Here is a 25,874-nt window from a genome sequence, read left to right on the forward strand (position 1 = left end):
TTTCAAATTAGAAAGGGGAAAAAGTAGAACGAGAAAAAAATGTCAATCCAAAAGAAGGCAAGAAAGTAGAGAAAAGTAAACTTAGATGACGGAACAAATTGAAAGCAAAAAATAAAATAATAGGCACAAATATTTTTCATACTGTATTTAAAAAATCAACACCAGAAGGCAAGTACAAGACTACTCATAGCAGCATGTTCATTTAAAAACAAAACCATATGACCCAGCAATGCCACTCCTGGGCATATACCTGGAGAAAACCATAATTCAAAAAGACACAGGCACCCCAATGTTCACTGCAGCACTATTTACAATAGCCAGGACACGGAAGCAACCTAAATGTCCATCGACCGAGGAATGGATAAAGAAGATGTGGTATATATATATACAATGGAATATTACTCAGCCATAAAAAAGAGCAAAATAATGCCATTTGCAGCAACATGTGTGGACCTAGAGATTGCCATACTGAGTGAAGTAAGTCAGACACAGGAAGACAAATATCATATTATATCAGTTACATGTGGAATCTAAAAAAAGGGCACAAATGAACTTATTTACAAAGCAGAAGTAGAGTCACAGATGTAGATAACAAACTTATGGTTACCAGGGGATGGGGGGGGAGGCATAAATTGGGAGATTGGGACTGACATATACACACTACTATATATAAAATAGATAACTAATAAGAACCTGCTGTATAGCACAGGGAACTCTACTCAGTACTCTGTAATGGCCTATATGGGAAAAGAATCTAAAAAAGAGTGGATATATGTATAACTGATTCACTTTGCTGTACACCTGAAACTAACACAACATTGGAAATCAACTCTACTCCAGTAAGAATTAAAAACAAAACAAAACAGAACCTGACATAACCCAAAAGTCCACCGTGGACTGAATGAATACCCTATGGCATAGTCTTACAGTGAAACAGAACTTGACATAACCCAACAGTCCACCGTGGACTGAATGAATACCCTATGGCATAGTCTTACAATGAAACAGAACTTGACATAACCCAACAGTCCAGCGTGGACTGAATGAATACCCTATGGCATAGTCTTACAATGAAATAGAACCTGACATTACCCAACAGTCCAGCGTGGACTGAATGAATACCCTATGGCATAGTCTTACAATGAAACAGAACCTGACATAACCCAACAGTCCAGCGTGGACTGAATGAATACCCTATGGCATAGTCTTACAATGAAATAGAACCTGACATAACCCAACAGTCCACCGTGGACTGAATGAATACCCTATGGCATAGTCTTACAATGAAATAGAACCTGACATAACCCAACAGTCCACCGTGGACTGAATGAATACCCTATGGCATAGTCTTACAATGAAACAGAACTTGACATAACCCAACAGTCCAGCGTGGACTGAATGAATACCCTATGGCATAGTCTTACAATGAAATAGAACCTGACATAACCCAACAGTCCACCGTGGACTGAATGAATACCCTATGGCAGAGTCTTACAATGAAACACAACAGTGGAAATAAATGAACTGCAGCTACATGCATCAGCATCATTGAATCTCACAAACACAATACTGAGCAAAGAAGCAAGCAGCAGAATTTGGAAGAACTTTAAGAAAAAGTTCCAAAGCTGGGCCAACTGACGAATACTTCATTTATTTAAAGACATCTAAATAGACTGTACAACCATAAAGGCAAAGGGATGATTATTATAGTATCAGGAGAGCAGGTATCTCTAGGGGGAGGACATTCTCAGTCAGGGTCACACATGGAGCTTCCGCGGTGTTGGTCCTGTTTTCTAGCTGTGCCCTGTGTGGTGATTCTGGGGAGGATATGTTTTATGCCCCCTTTTAAAATGTCTGATATAGTCATCAACTTCAAAATGAAAAGGAGGAAAAGAGCAGTCCTCCATGGAACCCTCTGACACACCCAGGAGGGTGAGTAGAGAAAACCAACCTATATACAACCTACCAAGGCTGCATCATGAAGAAACAGAAAATTTGGATAAACCAATAATGAGTAAGGAGATTGAAACAGTAATCAAAGACCTCTCACCAAAGAAAAGCCCAAGACTAGATGGTTTCACCAGTAAATTCTACCAAACATTTAAAGAAGAATTAACACCAATCCTTCTCAAACCCTTTCAAAAATTGAAGAGAGGAACACTCCCAATCTCATTTTACAAGGCCAGAATTATCCTGATACCGAAGCCAGATAAAAACACAGCAAAAAAAGAAAACTATAGGCCAATACCTCTCATGAACATGGATGCAAACATTTTCAACAAAATATCAGCAAACTGATTTCAACAGCACATTAAGAGGCTCATACACCATGATCAAGTAGAATTATTCCTGGGAAGCAATGAAAAACAATAAACGTGATATACCACATTAATAGAAAGATAGAAATCATATGTTCATTTCAACAGATGCACAAAATGCACTTTACAAAATTCAACATCCTTTCGTGATAGAAACTCTCAAAACATTGTGTAGAGAAAGAATGTACCTCAACATAATAAAGGCCATATATGACAAAACCACAGCTAACATCTTACTCATGGTGAAATGTTCAAAGCTTTCCCACTATGATTAGGTACAAGACAAGGGTGCCCACTCTCACCACTTCTATTCAGCATTGCACTGAAAAGTCCTAGACAGAACAATTAGGCAAGAAAAAGAAATAAAAGTCATCCAAATCAGAAGGGAAGAAGTAAAAATGTCTCTGCAGATATGTGTAGGTATGCGTGTATGGTGAAAAAAGAATCCTATGGGGGGTACAGTGGTAGAGGTGCAGCTCTCTTTCATGGATAAAGTGAGAATCTTGTAACTAATCATGTCTACTTTTCTGCTTGGGCTAAGAAACCTGGAGTTTGATTTTCTATTTGCCTTTTATAAGGATTTTATTAGTTTGGGTGCTTACTCACTTTTTCTATTTTTTCCATTGTCCTGATTTCCTCGTGTATTTATTTTACCCTGATATAAATTGCTTCAAATCCTTTTCAGAACAAAATAGGGTATACATTCACAAACACATCACCATCATCCAAATTGATTTATAAATGAACAAGGATTCTTATTATCTGCCTCCAATCTATTTTCTCAGCCTTACAAGGTACTCCAGCCCTAACATGCATATGGTAGTACTGTCATATTTTGTCTAAACTTAATGTAGACTTCTGCTTTGATGCAACTAGGAGCATGGGATTAACAGGTAAGCAGATTTAGTTTGGGTCTTGGATTTGCTTACAGGATATGTAGCCTTAAGCAAATTACTTAACCTCTCTGAATCTCATTTGTAAAAGAGTACCTTGAAGGAATGTTGTACGGATTAGAAGTATTTTATGTAAGGCACTAAAACATACTAAGAAGTTAAAGAACAGGAAATGTTAACTGCTAAATCCCATTTGCCATTCACTGGCTGCCTGAGCGTGTTTAGTTTTTTCAGGAATTGGATGTATATAAAGCCCCTAACAGATAAGACTCTTCATTTTAGTTTTTCCTTCTTTACCCTGTTGCCTCCACGTAGAAAACCCTTTACCATCTGTTAGCACCCAACCACTTACTAAGTTTCAGTTAAGAGAGGGGTCTTTTGTATTTATTTTTCTAACTATAATTAATCTTGTCCTTCTCAAGGTTCTCTGTGGATTTTTGACTAGTTTTGTGTTTCTTGCCCCATGGTTCCAAGTTCTTCGGGGAGACAGATTGTCTTGTTAACCTTTGTATTCCCTCATAATACCCTGCGTGTAGTTGGTGGTCATTATTTATGGCTTTGCATTAATTTTTCTGAGGATACTAAGACGATGTTAGACTACTTGCTATTGGCTTTGCTTGACCTCACCTAACACTCTGCCGTCATGTTCCTGTTCGGGTTTTGGGCTAAGTCAGTATGGGCAACAACAACAAAAATAACAGATGGACACACGTGAAATTGTAAATTTTAATGCATTACATCAGAGGATAGGAACATAAGTGACTTCTGGGTGGGTCCTCCTCAGTCCAAGGTCGATGTTTTGGGTAAATTTAGGCTCCCAGTCTTTTTGCCCCTGTGGTTTTCACAGGGATGCTCTCAAAGGCCTTCCGGAAGCAACCCGGGGAGATGGAGCGCTCAGTTTTCCTGGAATTACACGAGCACATACACACACAGGACGCAGACTACGCACGCGGCACAGGAAGGACCCGTGGCTGGGTTGTTTCTTTTACCTGCCTCCACCTGGAAAGCTCCTTCTCACCACCTCTGCCCGTTACAAGGACACCTTTCCTACTTACTCTCCCGACGGCCTTACCGGCTGCGTTGACTTCGGCTGCCCAACACCTCGGGAGGCCCCGCCGCTAGGTGACCGCGGCCGCTCGCTCTCCGTCCGCCCAGGCCCGAACGGCCGACCGCGCATGCGCACGGCGCCGCTCCCCGCCCCCACCGCGCGCCCGCGCCCAACGCCCCTAACACGGCCCGCCGGGCCATGGAACCCGCCGAAGTTGGCGCGGTTCGAGCTCTCCCGTTCGCTCGCTTGGGCGCCTTCCCCCCGTGAGGCCCGCGGGCGCTCGGCCGGGGCTCGGCGACCGCCCGAGCCGCTCCGCCCGCCTCCGCCGCTCGGCCGGGTGCGCGCCGCGCCCCCGCGCCCGGTCCCCGCGCGTGCGCGCTCCGCCGAGTGTATGTGTGTGAGTGTGTGTGCGGCCGAGGGGTGGGCCGCCGCCGCCGCCGCCGCCGACGATGCCGCGGGGCCGCCCCCCGAAGCCCAAGGAGAGCAAGGCGCGCGGCGACACCGGTAAGCGGCCCCGGGCCGGCCGCGCTGTGCCGCTCCGCGCGAATATAGTCCCCCGATGCGGCGCGGGGGGAGCCGGGAGCGGGCCGGGCCGGGGGCGGCGGAGCGGGCCTGGGTCGGGAGCCGGGGGCCGGGGGCCAGGCCCCGGCCGGGGTGGGTGCCCCGCCGCCGCCACCGTCGCCACCGTCGCCACCGCCGCCGCCGCCCGACTGCCGGGTCTCAGGGTGCGGGCGGAATGATACCGGCGCGGCGCGGCCGGCCCCTCCGCCGGGCTGGGCCTACTTTCCTGGGCCGCGCGGGCGGGCGGCGGGGCCGGGGGCGAGGCGCGCGCCGCCGCCCTCCTCTCGTCTCTCCTCACTTCTCTCTTCTCCTCCCCCCCCGTTCCTCCTCCCCCCTCCCCACCCCGTCCTCCTCCCCCGTCCTCGGCGTCTTCCTCCCGCTCCCCCGCCCGCCGCCCTCCCGGCCCGGCTGCCGCAGGTCGTGGGAGGCCTTTCTGACGAGAAGGCGCCGGCCCGGTGTGCGTCCCCGGGGGTGGCCCGCGGGGGGCTCGGGAGCGGGTCCCCCCGCGGTGACACGTGGGCCGAGACCGTGCGGGGCTCGCGTCCAGGTGCACCGTCTTCCGGGCCCGGGCTCGGTGGCCCAGCGTCACCCTCCCCTGAGGCTCGGGACCCAGGCGGGCGGGCGCCCCGGGTTTCGGAAGAGAAAGAGGTCGTGTCTGGAAAGGAAGGCCGTTGCGTCCGTTCCATTCTGCCGCTGCGGCGTTTGGGAAGAGAGGGGGAAAGACTAGGTGTCAGCTTAGCGGCGTTGTCAGTGCTCTGACTGCAGTTGCTGAAGTTCACGGGCATGGGAGCCGGGGTGCAGCGCCCGCGAGTTTCCGCGGAAGAGGTGTCGCTGGAGAACAGTCCAGGTGTGCACGTTTGTAGTTGGCTCGTGGCTGCTCAGAGTTCTCGTTAGTGGCTGATGGTGTCTGGAAGGAGGTCTTAAAGGCCTCGCTCCCTGATCGGGCCTTATTTTGGTCAGCGTTAATTTTTTTTCGTCAGTATGATTTACGCAAAAAATAACGTAAAGTGCAGTGTCCCCCAGTTCTTAGTTACTTGGAAGAGGCTTAGGGTAGAGGAAGAACGTGAACTTTACATTGGAATACGGCTGGGACCTCTTCTTCCCCCCGTCTTTCCCGTCTGACCAAATGGCATCACCGTTCACCTGCTTTTTCAGGTCCCCAACTGAAAAATAATTCTTTCCCTTACTCCCCAAGGCGTTTCATAATTTTGTAGCTTCTCCCTCAGAGGCGTGTTTTCAGTCGGCCCTACTCCCCCCCCCTCCAGTGTGACTGCGAGGCGGGCCTCAGTGGGAGCCTGCCGACTGGTCTCCATCACCTGTCAGCCGGAGGCCTCTCTCAAATGTAAATAAGATGGCCACACCCCGGTCCGAACTGTCCGAAGGATCCTTCATCCCTTTAACTTACAGCCCCACTCCTTGCGGGATCCTGATTGATCTGGCCTTCGTCTGCCTCCTTTCTGTTTCCTGGCCCCCAGTCCTTTGTTCCTGGACGAGGCCACGTTTGTTTCTGCCTCAGGGCCTTTGCTGTTCTCTATTCTGAGAATCCACCCCTCGCTCGTTCTGGGCTTCAGCTTCCTGAGAGAGGCCTCCTTGCTCTAGACCTTTCTGAACGTTGCCTTCCCTGCCTTACCCCAGTCATTCTCTACCACAGTGGTTCTCAGAGTTGGTTCATGGACCCCTGGGAGTTCTGGAGACAGTTTCAGGCATCTGCAAGGTAAATACTCTCGTAGTGATAGTAAGTCCGTTGGGCTTTTTCACTTGGTTCACAATTGCACTGATCATACACAGGCCATTAGGGGTGGAACTGCTGACTCTTCAGCAGGAGCCATGGTGGCGACGCCCAGCCCTGTGAGGCTGCGCTGTGTTCGTGTATTTCCCTCAAAACAACATATTGCAACAGAGAGAAAGCAGAAGCAGATACGAGCATCCACCTGTCTTCTGTTCAAGGAGACCTTGAACAGATGTACAAAAGTGAAAACTCCTCTTACTATTTTTTTGGAGAGTATGTTTTTCACAAAAATATGTATTTATGTTAACATGTAATAGATTTATTTCTCAGTGAATAAGTGTTTTGAAAGTTGCTCAGTTTTAATTTCTAACAGGGCAGTTGTCAGTAGGTCTAACCTGTAGAAAGTTAAGGTCTTGGGGTCCTCAGTGATGTTTAAGAATATAAAGGGGTTCTGAAACCAAAAGGTTTGGGGACTGTTGCTCTAACAGTTTACGATTTTGATGTTTCTCATAATCTGAAATTATTTTGTTTGTTTTTCTGTGTCACTCATTATGAATTTTATTCTAAGAAAAACGTGGAAGGTAGGAGGTGGGGATTTTTACACAACACCTATATTTCCCCTGTATTTTTATAGGGGAAATGAGGCTCAGAGAGGTTAAGTGATAGGGAAGGTCTACCCAGCTAGTAAGTGTCAGAATTGGATTTGAATCTACCTTTGAGTCCAAAGGGTCCATTGCGTTGCTCTGCCTTCATAACTATAAAGCCCTACATGTGGGTTAATTCATTTATTCAGCTAGCATTTTGAAGCACTTCTTGTCATAGGTGGGCACGGTGCTAGGGGCTGAGGGTGCAGGGTTTAAGAAGAGAGACGAGGTCTCTGCCTTGGGTCTCAGGACAGTGTGTGTCCTCTGACGGCAGGAACACTGTTTATGGCAGCAGATAACAGGCACTGGTGGTCTAGGCTTCCCAAGGAAAATGATGTCAAAACTGGAACCCCCAGAAATGAGGAGGAGGCCTGCTCAAAAACATTTCCTTTTTTTTTTTAATGCAACTTAGCAAAGTGATTGTTATACATATACATATATTCTTTTCCATATTCTTTTCCATTATAGGTTATTATAAGATATCGAGTGGAGTTCCCTGTGCTATACAGTTAGGTCCTTGTTGTTTATCTGTTTTGTATATAGTAGTGTGAATATGTTAATCTCAAACTCCTAGTTTATCTCTCCCCCTCACCCCCAATCCCCTTTGGTAACCATAAGTTTGTTTTGTATGTATGTGAGTCTAGTTCTGTTTTGTAAATGAGTTCATTTGCATCATTTTTTTTTTTAGATTCTACATATAAATGATATCATGTGATATTTGTCTTTCTCTAACTTAACTTCACTTAGTATGATAATCTCTTGGTGCATCCACGTTGCCGCAGATGGCATTCTTTCATTCTTTTTTTGTGTGTGTGTGGCTGAGTAATATTCCGTTGTATATACGCACCACATCTTCTTTATCCGTTCCTCTGTCGATGGACATTTAGGTTGCTTCCATGTCCTGGCTATCATAAATAGAACTGCAGTGAACATTGGGGCATGTATCTTTTCGAATTAGAGTTTCTCTGGATACATGCCCAGAAGTGGGATTGCAGGATCATATAGCAACTCTATTTTTAGTTTTCTAAGAAACCTCCATACTGTTCTCCATAGTGGCTGTATCAATTTACATTCCCACCAGCAGTGCAGGAGGGTTCCCTTTTCTCCACACCCTCTCCAGCATTTGTTATTTGTAGACTTTTTGATGATGGCCGTTCTGACTGGTGTGAGGTGATACCTCATTGTAGTTTCGATTTGCATTTCTCTAATCATTAGCGATATTGAGCATCTTTTCATGTGCCTGTTGGCTGTCTCTGGGTCTTCTTTGGAGAAATGTCTATTTATGTCTTCTGACCATTTTTTGATTGGGTTGTATGTTTTTTTGATATTAAACTGTATGAGCTGTTTGTATATTTTGGAGATTAATCCCTTGTCAGTAGCAAAAAAACGTTTCTTAAAGTAATAATTAGCTTTAGGACATAAGTAAAGAAGTAAGCCTCATCTATTACATAAATTGATGGGGGAACGTTTGTTGAGCACTTGCCTTTGTGCCTGGCACTGTCCTGGGAATATAAAGATGAGTGAGATCGGATTTTTTTTATCATTGTTATTTTAGTTTACTCTTAATAAGCCATAATGTGATCTGGATGGAAACTACATTTTGGGATCTTGTATGGCTTCAGTTTTTCCAGTAGAATGGTGCAAACCTTTTCTCCCTAGCTTGAACCTTTAGTTGGCCTCCTGCTAAGTTTCTGTTTTCTGTTGAAGGGATATTTGTAATACCTCATTTCCAGAGAGCTGAGACAGGCAGACCTTGAGCCAAACGAATAAACAATTCCTTTCTTGCTCAGATTACCAATTCAGGCCATTTTAGATTTTCTCCCATGAATTCAGGAACTCTGTAATCTTCCTTCAAGGGGAGGAGACTGCTGGCATAGCTAACAGAAGTGGAGCTTGAACTTCTTACAGGGCAGCAGGGGAAGTGCTCTGAGGCTTTAAGGGGACTCTGCTTCCCTGGTAAAACTAGGTGTCATTGGTGGGTAACGGTTAAGGAGAGATAGATTCTGCTTAAAATAATTACTTTCTATCAATATCAGGTATTGAAGGATGAAAAGATTTCTTCAGAAAGGAGCAACCGGTACTCTCCATAATCGAACTTTTTAGTTAGACAGAAACTTGGAGTATTTAGTATTTTGAAGAAAGTGTGATTAGATAAGACACAAAATCCTGAAGATCTTATGATCCTGGCATCAAGTAGTTGGTTAACGTGGGTTCAAAATCTTGGCCTTTGACACAAACCTAGCCTGGGAAAACCATAGTAAACCTAATTCTTCGTTAGGTAGAGTCAATTCAGCAGTTTTAAAATGCTTAATGTATATTAGCGTTTTTACATTGTCTCCATACGCAAAGACAGTGCTCAAGGAATTAGCAATATTTTTCAAACTTCTTTTTTGTGGTAGAACTCTCTCACGTGAAATACCGCAGCAAGGCCTCGGGTGGTGGTGGTCACCCTTGGAGCGCGTTATGGGGTCATGTGGGGAGCTTTTAAAGCTCTCGATGACCGGGCCTCATCCAGTGACATCCGAGCCTATGGGTGCATCACGGCTTTTAAAGCTCACAGGAGGCTCCACTGTGTGGTCAGGCTGAGGCCACTCTGCTCGGAAGGAGGGAGGGAGGGAGGCTGGGTGCCTTCCCCTAGCACTTCTCTCAGCGAACGTGAAACCTGTTGCTTTTCTGGGTTAAGATGAAAAATGTATGTAATCTAATAAACTGCAGAAACAGACTGTGCTCTCTTAATACCTCAATTCTTTAACTGAATTCAAAACCTCAGACACTAATGCAAGCTAGCGAGGCGGTTAAAGGTAGTGGGTGATAGCAGTTAATAGCTGGCTCTGGGGTTTCGCAGAATTAGAGTCCCTGTTTCTTCCACAGGGGCAGGCTCCTACTTTGCTCCATTTAATTGTTGCCATAGCTAATGATTTTTTTTTCAGGAGAAGCCAGAAATGTGTTTTTTGAAACCCCTTTATTATTGTATTTGGGTGACTAATTTAATTGAATAGAACATCTATGTAGAAAAGTGTGTAGATTTTAAGTGAAAAGCTTCATGAATTTCCATATGTAGCCAGAACATTAGCAGTACCTTAAACGTTCCCATCGTTCTCTCTATTACCTGCTCACCCCCACTGTCCTCTTTTGATACCGTAGGTTAGGTTTAGCTGTTTTTGAACTAAATTGAGTTCATAGTACGTACCCTTTTGTTTCTGGCTTCATTCATTCAGTATTTGTTTTTATGAGATTATCCTTGTTATTATATAGCAGAAATTTGTTCATTTTTCGTAGTTATATAGTATTCTGTTATATGAACATACTATCATTTAATTTATCCTTTCTACTATAGATATTTGGGTTGTTTCCAGTTTTGGGTTATTACAAATAAGTGCTGCTAGGAACTTTTATGCATTTCTGGGTCATGGTGGGCAATGGTGAGTGATTGTACCAGTTTACTCTCCCACCAGCAGGGGATTAACCTTCCATTTGCTCTGTAGTCTTTGTCTTTGCACTTGGCATTGTCTGTCCTTTTAATATCTTAGCCCTCCTGGTATGTGTAGTGTTATCTCATTTTGATTTTTAATTTGCAGTTCTGTGCTAATAAGGTTTTTATGTCTATTAACCATTTGTTCTCTTTCGTGAAGCTCTTGTTTAAGTCTTTTTCCCATTTTCCTACTGAGCTGAATGTTTGTTTGTCTTCAGTTAGTAGACTTTTTAGAGCAGTTTTTAGGCTTGCTCAGCGTTCAGCGGATAGTTTGGAGTTCCTGTGTACCATGCTCCTTATTTTTCTCCTCACAGCCTCCCGTTATCAACATCTTGTTTTGGTGAATGAACCACTCTTGATTCATTGTTATAAATAAAGTCTGTAGTTTACATTAGGATTCGCCGTCTTCACAGTTGTGCCTGCTCCAGAACGGCGTACAGGTGGAAGCATAGAGTACGCAGCCTTTCCGGACCGGCTTTTACCCAGCAGTGTGCGGTTTAGGTTTCTCCGCGCCTCCTGATGGCTTGGCGTAGCTCACTTCTTTCTATTGCTGAATAATATTCATCGTATGGACGTGCCACAGTGTATTTGCTTACGTTTTGAAGGACATCTTGGTTGCTTCCAGTCTGTGGTAATTATGAATAAAATTGGTGTAAACATTCATGTGCAGGTTTTTGTGAGGGCGTAAGATTTTAGCTCACTTGAGTAAATGCCAAGAAGCATGATTGCTAGATCAAACGGTAAGACTATAAACAGCTTTGTGAGAAATTGCCAAACTTCTCCACAGCGGCTGCACCATTTTGTGTTCCCACAGGCAATGAATGGGAGTTCCTGTTGTTCTGCATCCTTGTCAGCATTTGGTATTATTGACTATTTTGGATTTTTAGCCCTTCTAATAGGTGTGTGTTATTGGGTATCTCATTGTTTTAATTTGCATTTCCCATATGACTTATGATATTGAGCATCTTTTCATATGCTTGTCATCTATATATTTTTGGTGAAGAGTTAACATGTATTTTTATTATTGATCCATAGGAGTTCTTTATGTATACTGCATATGAGTTCTTTGTACTTTCTTGTTCACTCTTTCAAGGCTAATCTTTTCATGAAAGAAGTTTTTAACCTTAACGTTGTCCAATTTATCAGTCCTTTCCTTTACGCATAGTACTTTTGGGACCTGTTTAAGGAATTTTTGACAATTATAATCATGAAGACATTTTCCTATGTTTTCATCTAGAAGCTTTATTGTTTTACTTCTCACCTTTAGATTGATACACCAACCGAAGTTGATTTTTGTTTATGGTGGAAAGGTCAAGACTTTTTACATGTGGATGTCTAATTAATCTGCCCTATTTATTGAAAAGATCATCCTTTGTTGTACTGTAGTATCACCTTTCTTGTAAATCAGGTGACTATGGAGGTGAAGAATTGTTTTTGCATTCAGTTCTCTTCCATTGTTTTTTGATTTCTGCCTATTCAATTTCTTATTGTCTTAATTACTTTTAGTCCAAGTTTTGGTATCTGGTAGTGTAAATGTAAGTCCTCTACTTTGGTTTTCATTTTCATGGTTATCCTGATAATTTTTGGTACTTCTCAGTTTCATCTAGATTTTATTTTTTTAATTTTTTAAAATATGATTTGAGAGGTTTTAAAAAATATTTATTTATTTATTTATTTAGGCTGTGCCGGGTCTTAGCTGCGGCATGCGGGATCTTTTAATTGCAGCATGCGGGCTTCTTAGTTGTGGCATGTGAACTCTTAGTTGCAGCATGCATGTGGGATCTAGTTCCCCGAGCAGCAATCGAACAAGGGCCCCCTGCGTTGGGAGCACAGAGTCTTACACACTGGACCACCTGGGAAGTCCCTCATCTAGATTTTAGAATCAGCTTGTCAGTTCCGTAATGATTAATGACACTGAGCATCTCTTCATGTACTTGTTGGCCATTTGTGTATCTTTGGAGAAATGTCTGTTCAAATCCTTTGTTCATTTTTTAATTGGGTTGTTTGTTTTTTGTGGCTTTTGTAAGAATTCTTTATATATTCTGGATACTAGGCCCTTATCAGATATATGACTTACAAATATTTTATCCCATTCTGTAGCTTGTCTTTTTACTTTCTTGATAGCATCCTTTGATGCACAAAGGTTTTACATTTTGATGAAGTCCAATTTATCTACTTTTTCTTTGGTGTCATATTTAAGAAACTATCGCCACTCCACAGTCATTAAGCTTTTTCCTTTTGTCTTCTTCTGAGAGTTTTATAGCTTTAGTTCTTAAATTGATGTCTTTGATCCATTGTGAGCTATTTTGTGTGTGTGGTGTGGAGTGAGGGTCCACCTTCATTCTTTTGCACGTGGATATCCACTTGTCCCAGAACCATTCGCTGAAGAGACTGCTCTTTCAGTGAATGGTCTTGGCCCCCTTGTTGAAAAATCAGTTCGCGATGGAAGTATGGGTTTGTTTCTGGCCTCTCAGTTCTATTCCATTGGTCTGTATGTCTATCCATGTGCTAGTACCTCATACTAAATTTCAAGTATACTTTATACTAAGACATTTTAAAATAAATACATAGCCAGTAAAATTGTGAGTTCTTCTTGTGCTGCCTAAAATCACCTCACAGACTGCTGGTGGTACACTTGTCACGCTTAGAAAACACTATCTCTGCACATTTTTAGGAAATATGTAATTGCTAATCATTGTGTAGCAAACCAAGGCCCTGATGCTCATTGTTGCATTTATTGAAAATGCTTGGCAGAAAGCCTTTAGTGGGTGGGGTAAGAAGACGTGGAGTGAAGTACATAGGTATTGGGCAGAATGGTGAAATACAGAGATAGCTGCCTTTATTGTATTAATTTTCTGAAAATTATTATTTAGGGGAATGTCCAGTCTTTCTATCCCATGACTAAGACAAAGGTCTTAGTTTTAAGGAGATTATGCCTAAGTAAATATTAAGGCTATTTATTGTAGAAGGTAAAAGCATGGTGTATGCCAGCCCTTTATGCCTTTATCACTCCGGGACGTCCCTGGGGTGCCACGGGGCTTGGAGGGTAACGGACATTGCAGGGATTGCAGTAGTGCTGGCTGGCTGGTATGGAACCCCGGTTTACCCTCTGGGGCAGGGGTAGCAGGCTTCTTCTTGTAGGGCCAGATGGTAAATGTTTTAGACTTTGTGGGTGTTAAGGTCTCTGCTGTAACTCTGAATTGCTGTCGCAGCCCCAAAACTGCCACAGTAATACGTAAACCAGAGAGCGTGGCTGTGCTCCATGAGACTCTGCTTACCAGAAAGGCTAGACCCTAGTTAGTTGACCCCAGTCTGGAAGAAAAAACAGGAATAAAAAGGAAAGCTGCATATTATAGCACTTTACTTTGGGGTAAACCTTCTATTGATATATAACATACAGAGAAGAATAGAAATTATGTTCAGTTCAGTGAATTTTCACAGCAAGAACTTTCTCATATAATCAGCACCCAGCTTATATGAGTTATATTAATAATTCATATAAGTATTTATATAGTTTCTTAGATTAAGAAATGGGACGTTACCAGCACCCTAGAAATCCCCATTATGCTCCATCCAGTCAGTACCCTCGTGAGACTAACCACTGTCCTGATATCTCACAGCCTAGATTAGTTTTGCCCATTTATTGAACTTTATAAGGTGAAATCATATGGAATGTTTTCTCATGTCTGACTTCTTTTGGTCAGTTTTCACTCTTTCTAGCAGTATATGAAACTTCCAGTCGCTCCATATCCTCATAAATCCTTGGTTTTGTCTGTCTTTAATTTTAACCATCCTCTTGGGCGTGCATTTTACCTTTTTAAAAAGTATTTTTCCTTTGGATCTTCACAACAACCCTGTTGAGTAGGCAACACGGAAATCACGCTCATCATTGAACTGAGCGGTCATCTGGGTTGCAGAGACCCCCTCACTAACCGTCGGCAGGACTGAGACCGCTCTTGAGACTTCACTGTCTCCCTGGTCTGTGACCTGTGACCCATATTTTAATCTGTAGATACCTCTGTATTCAGATACATGCATTAATAATAGCATGTGAGGCGCATGCATATTTTATTGGAAATTGGGACTGCTTCTCGGAATGAACTCTCCACAGTTCTCCGTGGCACTGTCTAGCTCTGCTTATCGCTGTTGCGGTGCTGCCATAAATTGTATGTTTGTGGAGATGAAAAACAGACTAGTGACAGCACACAGATCAACAAGAAATTATCCTACATATGTACAGAAAATTAATTTTTTGCAGTGTCAAAAGAAGCATTATACTCAGCAATGCACTGCTGGATCATTCTCAGAAAAGCTCTGTTATGTTCAGACCCTGAGCCTAGAATTCTGTGTTTCAGCCAGAAGGTGAGGCTATAGATAACTAGGGTTTTACTTTGTTATAATTTTAACATACTTAATTTTGTTAAATTTGGATAATGTATGTGTAAGGCTGAATGTACATCTACATGAGTTTAAAGTCTTTCTTTAAAAATAAAAATTTATAGGTGATAAAAGCAAATATGTGAAAGACGGTTGATATTCCTTTTAAAAATAATAAGAGAAAATACAGTCAACTGAGGCATGAAAAGAAGACGTCACACATACAGATAGTGCCAGAACAGGCATTGAAAGCACATCTGAGTAAAGCTGGACTTGTTCCTGGGAAGCCTTGGCTGTAAGAATAGGAGCAACCTGGCCCTATTAGGGACTGTTCATGAGTTTCTGACCAACTATTTATCTTTAACTGTCACGGATATATTTCATATCGTTTACCATGGCACCAGTACCAGTGTTTTGTCTCATTGAAACTACTCATGGTTTTGACAACTAGGGACTGTGGCTTGGCTCTCAGTTGAATATATTTTATACTGAAAGAACATAAACAGGCTTAGGCTTACAATTGGTATGAGATGCTGTTGATAAAATCCAAGTTCATCTGCTGTTTTTGCACTAGGCACAAGGTAGAAAGTGGGGTCTCATCTCAGACACCATGACCTTAAGAGTCGTGGAAGCATGCTTAATTACAAGCTGAAAATTACTCCTAGTTCTGTCACTGGCTAATTGTGTGATTTTTGACCAAGCAGCTTAACTTCTCTGGGGTCTTGTTTTCCTTAGCTATAAAACAAGGGTATGGACTATATAACTCACCTTTTCCCCCAAGTAAATTTTATTTCTTACTTTTTAATTTAAATCTTTTTGAATAGCTAATACATTATAATGTTTCAGAATTTAAAAATAAGGAAGTTCCATTTCCCAGCTCCGTTCCCTAGTCAGATAGTTGCCTTTTATATGGGCAACTGATGCTATATTTTTTTTTCTGTAGTTTTGCAGGGATATTTTATGCATATGTAAGCAAATGCACGGTATATCTCTGCCCCTTCCTTTCTTTTTTAAAGAAATGGTAGCATCTAGAACATAACTGCTTTTTCCGTGGTCTGTATTTTGAGGATTACTTTTCCATATGAGTATATTTCATTTCCAAATGAGTACCTACTTAATGGTATAAATTAACGCATTTGAATAGATAACAGGTAAAATTCAAAAAATACAAGGGTCTTTCCTGACACTACCCACCTCTCTCGGTGCAGCCACTTTTGAGTTGACATATGTTTGTTCTTTCCTAGAGGAAAGCAGATGCTTATGGCTGGTGCTGTTAACCCAGAGTATTTGGTTTTCTGAGAGAGATTCTACAAAGAAAATAACGTAGGTGCATTTCACCTGGCTCTTAGGAGCCACCAAATGGCTAAGGTATACAGTTGGCCCTTGAACAACACGGGTCTGAACCGCATGGGTCCACTTATACGTGGATTGTCTTCTGTAGTGAATACTACAGTACCACACATTTGTGGTGCGTTGGATCTGTAGATTCGGAGGAACTGTGGAGATGGACGGCCAACTGTAAGTTTCTTGGATTTTTGCCTGTTGGAGGATCTGTGCCCAACCCCTGCGGTGTTCAGGGGTCAACAGTATAGGTACAAAATAAGAACAGTTAGTGCATATATAACAAGCTGGAAGAATATTAAAGCGAAGTTAGGTAATTTCGAGGTGGAGAGCATGAGTCAGTGAGGCTAAAAGTGGAAGTAGACATTCTGGTCTTGGAGCCTCAAACAGCTGGGAAGAGACCCAAAAAGTCATTAGCTTGTGTCTTATCTCCACATGTTTAGCAAATATTTGTTAGGCACACATTCTATGCCAGGCCTCATACGATGCTTTGGAGATACAGGGACAAAGCAGACATACAACATACAGAGAAGAATAGAAATTATGTTCAGTTCGGTGAATTTTCACAACGAGAACTTTCTCATATAATCATCACCCAGATTATATGGGTTATATTAATAATTCATATAATTATTTATATAATTTCTTAGATTAAGAAATGGGGCGTTAACAGCAGCCTAGAAATCCCCATCATGCTCCATCCAATCAGCACCGTCGTGAGACTACCCACTGTCCTGATATCTCACAGCCTACATTAGTTTTGCCCATTTCACTTCAGAGTTTTACCTAAAAAAGCTCAGCTGTGCTAAAACCTGAATGTTGACAAGTGTGGGAGGAGCAGTAGAAAATGGGAGAAAAGAAAGTAGAAAGGAATTAAAAAAAAAGTAGAAATGAGGGGAAAGAATGGTGGAGATGAGGCAAGGTGGTACCGATTTGAAGTAGGGGGGATGACTGTCAGACTTCCCAGAGGCCTGCTTGGTGACTTCAGAGAGCATTGTGGTGTCAGAGGGTGACAGAGTGGGAGCAGGGGGTTGACGGTTGCAGAGCTGGGTTCTTGGAGGAATGTAGGGCGTGATGGACAGAGGGAGTGAGGCTAGTGCCTGTTGAGGGCAGAGGACGGGGAGCGCAACTCTATTTTGGAACGATTTTTATTCAGAACAAAATAAAAACAGGTTAAAAGTTTGGGGTTTAGTTACTTTAGAAGTTGAAAATGCCTCATCAGGATTTATGGGTAGCTGAGATCTTAAACGCACAGTGCTTAAGAGTTTCAGTCAAGAGATGCGAATTTGAGTTAAATCCCCGAATGCTATAAATTCAGTAGGTTTTGCTGGAACTTGGTGTCACATCGTAGGTATTTTGCGCAGAAGAGATGCACCTAGGTTCTTCCGACCTAGGGGATGTGGACGACCTTTGCCGTGCAGATAAGCTGGCTGGCCTGACCTGCTGGGCCCGTCTGGGAAGAGCAGTTTGAAAGCCAGCTCATCTGGTCCCCGCCGTTACATGCCAGGCCTGCCTGCGGGTAGTTCCCATGGGAGAGCGCGGTCTGGAGTGATGGGTAGGGTACTGAGTAGCAAGGACGAGCATTAAAGAGGTGGCCGTGCTCCGAGACGGTTGATAGGCTTTTGTCCCCATAGCACCAGGAAGCGTCATCTTGTTTGATCTGCACAACTCTGTGATAGGCTTTATCATTTTGGGGTGGTAGAGACACAACTATTATTGTATACTGTTTAGAATCTCTACGTAAAGAGTTAAACTGATTTTGAAACTGGTCTTCAAGTTTTTCTCAAGGAAGCAAAGGTGCTCAATTTCTGATCTTCGTAAACCGGTTATTGTTTAATTTTGATAGTGAAGTGGAGTTCCTGGTGGCAGGAAGGGTGAGCAGTTGAGGAGAGCGGTGGGCCTGTCTGTGTGTGAGGGGACGTGTGTATGGGGACAGTCTGGGTCCTGCCTGGGGTCCTACCTCCTGAGGCTTCCTTGCACCAGTGAGATCTCCTGACGATTCCTCCCCGTCCTCCCGGAGGGCAGAAGCACATAGGTGAAAAGTACTGTTCTGGATGAGCTGTTAGATTTGAGCCCTGCCAGATGCAGTGGCTCTGTGCTTACTCCCATTCTGTCTGGGGAAGCAGTAGGAATATGTGCGGCCCAGCGTCTCGTGTGAAGTTGTAGCTGCCTCTTAAAAAGGCAGCCATACTCAGGAGGACTGATGTGAATTGATCACACCTTAACTTAGGTCCCTAGCCCCTTAGAGATCCGGGGGCCCTGTGGCTGCAGAGACCGCTCACCCCCGACAGTGGACACGTGCACACGCGTGTATGTTGACGTGTAGTTTTCTTGGCGTTGGTGGATCTCCTGAAGCCCATCCTAAAGATACATGAATTTCATAGACCTCTTTCTGAACAAGTACTCTGGGGACCAGACATGAGAACGAACTTGAAGAGCTGGTGCATATAGGGGTTGTTTTGAGGCCTAGGACTCTCCCAGAAAGGGTCAACTCTGAGCAGAAAGAAAGCCGAGTGTGGGGATAGCACCCCCCAGCCCTGGAGAAAGGCTTTGCTCTCTCAGTGCCGAGAGAAACAGCCGCGAAGCAAAGTGAAAGTCTAGAGATGCTGTGGACTTTAAAATTAGACTCAACGTGGAAACTAAAACATGTTTTGTTTTGTTTTTTTCCTTCCCAGTTACGCTGTAATTTGAATTGTTGTTGTTTTAAGTTTGTCATTGAACCAAATTAATATTACGTTATCAACAGCGGGAAGGGACCTACTGAAAAAGTCATTTTATTACATTTGGAGCTTTGTTAAAGAGCGAAGTCTTGCTGCTTAGGATAAAACTATTTTCTAGAAAAGTCTTAATTCGTAAGCAAAATGACATTTTTCAGTTTTAAATGTACAATTTTTTATCTCAGGGGTTTCTCTATCAATTGCAGTTAATTAAATCAAATTAATTCTCATTTTTAGATAACATATTAAGTAGTTTCAACATAGAGGCTATGAAAATTGTTTCATCCTACATCCTGAAATAGCATTTTAATATTGCATTTTAGAAATTAAGTTGAGGGCCTCTTTTCTTACTGTATTCCAGCTTTAGGTTAAAACACTTACTACTGAGTTCTTAAAACACAGTTGTCAACAGATATTTTACTTGTGCCTTTAGTGTTTCTTCCCATAGTACAGACTTTTCCAAAGGGAATAATATATCAATGTGGTCCCAGCAATCATTTTATTTGGCCCTGGGGAGTCATACAACATTTTGTTATTAGTTTGGTGTAGAGATTTTGAATGTATGGGCTTTGAATGTGGATAGAGTTAAGAATAAATAGAATAAAAATTATGTATATCTTTCCCTTAGTAGATCCACTTTGTTTCTGAATGAAGTTACAGTCTTTTGAATTACATCAGTATTTATCACAACTGGAATTGCTTCACTGGAGGATCTGCCGGGAGGATTTTTTGGAGCTCTTGTCAGCTTTCTCCATCCCCTTCTGCTCTGTCTCCAGCATGGTTTCACCCCACCTCCCATCGTTGGAATTTCACAGCTCTTGCTTTTAAGCAGATTCTGCTGTAGGCCAGGAGGACTGTTGGCCAAATAGGGGACTGCAGGCCATTTGCTCAGAACAGGCATGTAAAGGTCTAGAGAAAATGCTGGAATGCTGTGTTCACCACATGGACGTTTGAGAAATAGAAGACATTCCTGAGTTTTATTGAGTCTTAAAATTAACCCCTCACCCTACTTCCAAATTTCTAATATTTTGGGGTCAAGCTGGATACAAAGAGTTGCACGTGACATATTTCTGTCTTTGTCTGGTTAATATGGATTGTATATTTGTGCCGAAATTTTAAGACTTAGAGTATTATTTTCAAGAGTTGAAGACGTTTAGGACGTCTTTATTTTATGACGTTCTTGGTAAATTTTTGTGATTATTGCATATTCTTGTTTGAAAATACTTTTAAGTTTATAGCCATTTACCTAAATGTAAGCACACTGTACACTAGAAAGCACACTGTAAAACTTGAGGATTGTTCAAAGCACTGCAATCCTTCACCTTCCTAAAACCATAACTGTGTGAGAGAACAAAAGTTTTTGCCTTTTTGACTTTATCTTGCTTTGCAGCAGTTTTCAGAGGTAGATTGAATTTGTGAATCAGCTTTTATATTTCTACTAGAGTTTTGTGTACTGAGTGATTTAAGAAACTGGGTTATTGATGAACGCTCAAAGTGACTTAGAGGAGAAGTGCCTCTGTGATTTGTTGTGGCTTAGAAATAGTACTGAGCAGGCAGGCAAGGTTAAGAAACACGATGGCTTTTGTGTGTCGTTGAGTGGGTATTAAGCCTCAGGAGTTTAGTTCCAGGTTTCTAACAGTCCTGTTCACAGGGGTTAGAACCCTGTAGCCCCATGTCTCAGTCATCTCAACGTTTCTCATTTCTAACTTAAAAACATGTCCAATAAAAAAATTTAAGGTACCATTCATTTCATCTGAAATCTCTTATAAATCTGACATAATTTGGTTTCGAAACAATAACCAAATAATTTAGTTTCATTTATGTGCTGAGAATAACAACTGGTATTTATTGTTTATACTTATGCAATTTTATAGATGGAGTTTTAACATTGAATGCGGAGAACACTAATTATGCCTATCAAGTTCCAAACTTCCATAAATGTGAAATCTGTCTGCTATCTTTTCCAAAAGAGTCCCAGTTTCAACGCCACATGAGGGATCACGAGCGAAATGACAAGGTATGTATTCTAAAAAGGGATGTCAGAAATGTGAGCGTTGAAACTGGAGGAATTGTGAAAATCAACATGTAAACATTTTTCTTGTTCCTAAATTGTGGAACATTCCATATTATGTAAATAAATATTTTGATGTTTTGTTTTTAGTTGTAGTTGTATTTCTACCCATCATTAGATAATGAGAGAAAGTGAGAACTAGTCTGGTGAATCTAATGAAGTTATTTATGAATGGACAAAGAAATAATCTTAAAATGTGACTTTGTTCAGTAGTTTCAATTTCCCTTATCTTGATGTGTTTTTCTCCAGCAGGGAGTGGTACCTTTAAGTGGTCTTGCATTTTAAGAAGGTATTTGAGATATTTTAGATCTTATTTCCGCAGGGAGCAGCGCCCCCTTAAATAGGTATTTGAACTCCCTTGCGGTGCCCCTGGTGGGGTGTGTCAAGAGTGTTAGTGTCCTAACGGAATGAGCTGCCTGTTGGTTGGAAAGTGGCAGTTAAAACTACAGTGAAAAGAGTGATTGCCGACTTTTCTCTAGGTTAGGAGGATGTAAGCTAGTGAGCCATCTGAGACCAGAAAAACACCAGGGATCTCTTTTCTGGAGGACGGGATCTGACCAACTCCAGCCTTACTTTCGGCATGAATGACGCTGCTGTAACTATGATAACGTGGTACTGACACCAGTACCCACGGGCGTTACTCTCCCAAGCTGAAGAATCTGAAAACACTGACCCATTAGGGTCTTGATATTTACAAGAGAAATACCAGTGATTACTTTATCTTTCTACTAGTAAGTGGCAGAATACCTTCCACTTGGGGGAAATTTTAGATGGGGATAAGCAACTCTGTTAAAATCTAGTGAAAGTTTTCACAATTACTTAGTTTACTTGAAGTGATTTTGTTTACAGCAGTGGAGTTGTCATAAAAGAAGGGAAAAAATCCCACCCAGTGAGTTGAAGTGTCTCACTTTTATTTTCATAGCGGCTACATTCTGATACATTTATATGCAGCATTTCTTATTAGAAATATTTTCTATATAGATGTGGTGTCTCCTTATACTCCTTTGAGAAATTCTGTAAGGAGTTATACTGTGTGCGTTTTGGATTTATTGACTTCAGGTCCAGAAAGACTTCAGAAGCTCCTTAGAAAGCTTATCTGTGGATTATGGTGCTTGTTAATATTTGAATGACATTGATTGTGGAAAGATTGTGTTTCAGTGGCTTCTCGACTTTTTTCTCCACCTAGCCACATCGATGTGACCAGTGCCCCCAAACCTTTAATGTTGAGTTCAACTTGACACTTCACAAATGTACCCACAATGGGGAGGATCCCACCTGTCCCGTGTGTAACAAGAAATTCTCCAGAGTGGCTAGTCTCAAAGCACATGTTATGCTGCATGAGAAGGAAGAGGTAATTATTTCAGCCTATACTTTGTTCACTGATTTTTAAAATGCATCTGATCCTTAGTCAGGAGGATGTTAGGGTTAAACTAGTTTTAAAAAGCCTTTCGTATAGGTTTCAAGGAGTCAGTTATCATTAAATTTGCCTTGGCTAGTCTCCAGGTCACTGGTAAAGTGTTTATTTCGGGGTCATGTCAGCACCTTGGGGCAGAGACATTTTAGTGTGTAGTATATCTGGGGGATCAAAGTATGTCCACAGTGGCTGGCAGAGGTGCCCCCCACTCTTTTTTTCTTAATGAAAATTAACTTTTTTAGGATTCTGAGTGGCCAAGAGTAAATTTTCTGCCTCTGAAGATGGTAGAATCTCCTTGCTTGGCTCCTGGATCGTCTGACACGTGGGAATTTGGGAGAAGAGAGGAAATTCTTGATGACCCAAAACAGTTTATGCACCACAGTGAATAGTCCTGAAAGGGCCACAGGCCCAGTCTTGGGACAGAGTGAAGGATGACAGGGACGCGCCGCTGGTGTGCACCAGAGAGGCCTGCCTGCTCTTGGGACAGGCGGGCCCACTGTGACGTATACACGGCTGTTGCTTAAAGTATTACCCCCCATTGTTACCATAGAAAGCTAGGGAAATGCAAAGGTAAAAAGCAGTCACCCAGGGATAATTACAGATAACTACTTGGTATAGTTTCCTCCTGAGACAGAAAAACATACAGCATTTAAATTGCATATATAAAATTTGCATCCTGAAAATTGAGTTTATTATACTTTGTATATCGGTTTGTGTCCTCTTTTTATGTCTTTAATTCTTTATATAAAATAATTTATTTTTATCTTTTAAAATCTTATTGTATAAGTAATACATGTTTATTTTGGAAAAAGTTAGAAACTAAAGATTAACAAAAGTTACATAAAAGAACCAATAATCACACCAGTGGGAGAGAACGCATATGCAGTTGACCTTTGAACAACGCGGGTCTGAACTGTGCGGGTCCACTTAAACGTGGAGTTTTTCAGTCAGTATGTGTGACAGTACTACATGGTGCGAAGTTGGCTGACTCCAAGGATGGGGAACCGTGGACGTGGAGGGCCACCCTGAAGTTACGCTTGGATTTTCAACTGCGCGGGGTCGGCGCTCTAGACCCTTGTGTTGTTCAAGGGTCAGCTGTGTAGTCTTTCAGGCTTTTTTTTTGGCTATACATATACTTTCCATAATAGTTTATATACCTAAGGATAGTTTTTTTAGTGCAAATACATACTGTTTTGTAACCCACTCTTTTCCTTTAATACATTGTGAATACATCTTTTCCTCTTTCACTTACTGAATCATGAGTGTTTTCCCCATGTCACTATTTTAAATTGCTTTGTTAACGTCTTCAGCATCTGGATATAGCATCATGATATTTTTACCATTTCCTTTATTATTTAACCTTTAAGTTGTTTATACTTTTTTCAGTATTATAAATAATACATCTTTGCATGTATCTTTAATTGTTTCATTAGGATAGATTCCTAGAGTTGGATTTACTGAATTAACAAGGCTTTTTCAAGTTCTTTATAGAATGCCATGCTATGTTTTCGAGAGCGCAAGCTGCTTTATACCTTCTCCTGCAGACTGCAGGCCTGCCTGTCTCACTCAGCTGTAGCGCTGTCCAGAAATGGCCATTGTTATCATATTAAAAGGCAGAAAGTGTCTAATTTTGGAATAAGTTCACACAGTGAGACTCAGACAGCAGAGAAGGGGTTAGAGTGAGACTTAAGTCTCCCTCAGGCCCGACTTTCAGTCCTCCTCCCGGGAGCTGCCTGCACAGCGGTCTCTTCTGCACCCCCCAGGGGCTTTCAGTGCGCGTACACATCTCTGCACCCCCAGTGATACCACCCAGTAGCAGTATTCTGTGCTTTTTCTTCAGTTGACTCTGTCTTAGGTATGGTTCCAGCAGCCGCATGGTGTTACGCTGTATGCATTGTGTACACCTGTGTCATACTCACCAGGTCTCTGTGTGGGTTGTTTCTGCCCTTTGTGTGTAGCCGCAGTGAGCAGTCTTATTCATTGACAGGTTCTGGGTCTTGTGATTTGCTTAGAAATGCTTCCCAAGTGTACAATCACTGTCTTTTAAAATCCCACCGTGTCTTCTAATGCAGGTCCACAAGGTGTAGGGTGCACCTGTATTTCAGAAATCCTGAGTTCACACTCATTCCTCCACCCCAGTCCCTCTGCACAGGGCGCCCACCTGCCCCGCAGTTCCTGGCTGTGTGTCCCTTCCTCCACAACAGGACGCGGCTCCCAGCAGCGCACACGTCCCTCCCCTCACGCGCTCGGTGGTCCTGTGTTAACACTGGAAGTTGTTTCACAGTTGCTTGGCCCAAACCACTGTACGTGAAGCGCGTTTCGGATTTGAAGTCAGTACAGGGTTATTGCATTCGTTTGCTTTCTCTTTTAGGCCCCCTTGCCATTCTTAAGATCTGCGGCCCTCAGATTACTGCCCTCAATTAGGGTCGGGCTCTACGACCAGCGACAGCCCCATGCAGGCAGAGTAGGGATTGAGGGCCGGGGAGTTAGTCTTTGAACATTAGGGTGGTAAGTAGTAGCTGTCAAAAAGATGCAAACAAGGGGCACTCAGGAGACTGGCTCCTTTCTGTAACCCCACCCCATTCCTGGGACCGCGTTCTTGGTTTCCAGTTTGACTTTGCTGTATTTCTCTTTGTAATGATAAACAAATGTTTGTATGTTTCTTATTTTACTTTTCTGGTTTACTATTAATGTGGACTTTAGAATTTTGCCTAATTAAAAATTAATTGGTATTTTAATTTTGATTGCATTAAATTTTCCGATTGTTAAAGGGGAGAATTGAACATGTTTAAAATATTGAATCTTTATTGTCAAAACATTCAGTAATGTTTTGTTCAGATGGGTTCAGCACATTATTTAAATTTGTTCTTAAATGTTTTAACATTTTTTAAAAATATCATTTAACGGGTCTTTCAAATATGTATTATTTGTTATCTGTCTATAGGAAAGCAGTGCATTTTTGTATATTAGTTTTGTAGCCTGCTATTCTACCAGATTCTCTGAGTTTTCAGGTGTACAACCTCATCTACAAGTAATAATTAGGTGATGAGATTTTTGGTTTTGTTTTGTTTTCACCTAGTACATGGGGGGTTTTAAAGTAAACCAGATCTCACCCCTCGAATTTTCGAACAATTTTGAAATAGTTGCAGGCATCACGTTACTACTGCACCTCTAAATACTTCAGTTGTATCCCCTAAAAACAAAGACACTTTTCCTCATTATCACAAAGCAGTTACCACACTCAAGAATTTAACATTGCTCTAATAATCCATCTTCAGACGTCTGCATT

The 25,874-nt window shown here is 42.3% G+C and overlaps 1 protein-coding gene across 7 annotated transcripts in view; it reads left to right on the plus strand.

Moving 5' to 3' along the window:
* Positions 1-3,664: 3,664 nt before the first annotated feature.
* Positions 3,665-25,874, plus strand: part of ZNF236 (zinc finger protein 236) — a 103,361-nt gene continuing 81,151 nt past the window's right edge. For 6 of the 7 annotated variants that reach the window (XM_036874590.1, XM_036874591.1, XM_036874593.1 and 3 more), the window contains exons 1-4: positions 5,187-5,667; positions 6,472-6,534; positions 20,975-21,117; positions 22,358-22,522. In XM_036874590.1, coding sequence (XP_036730485.1) covers positions 5,604-5,667; positions 6,472-6,534; positions 20,975-21,117; positions 22,358-22,522 — 435 coding nt within the window. In that variant the 5' untranslated portion in view covers positions 5,187-5,603. Of the gene's footprint in view, positions 4,764-5,186; positions 5,668-6,471; positions 6,535-20,974; positions 21,118-22,357; positions 22,523-25,874 lie in introns of those variants that run through there. The other variant, XM_036874592.1, reaches the window with a different exon arrangement.

The sequence above is a fragment of the Balaenoptera musculus genome, chromosome 14, assembly GCF_009873245.2.
Source record: "Balaenoptera musculus isolate JJ_BM4_2016_0621 chromosome 14, mBalMus1.pri.v3, whole genome shotgun sequence".
NCBI classification, from domain to species: Eukaryota; Metazoa; Chordata; class Mammalia; order Artiodactyla; family Balaenopteridae; genus Balaenoptera; species Balaenoptera musculus.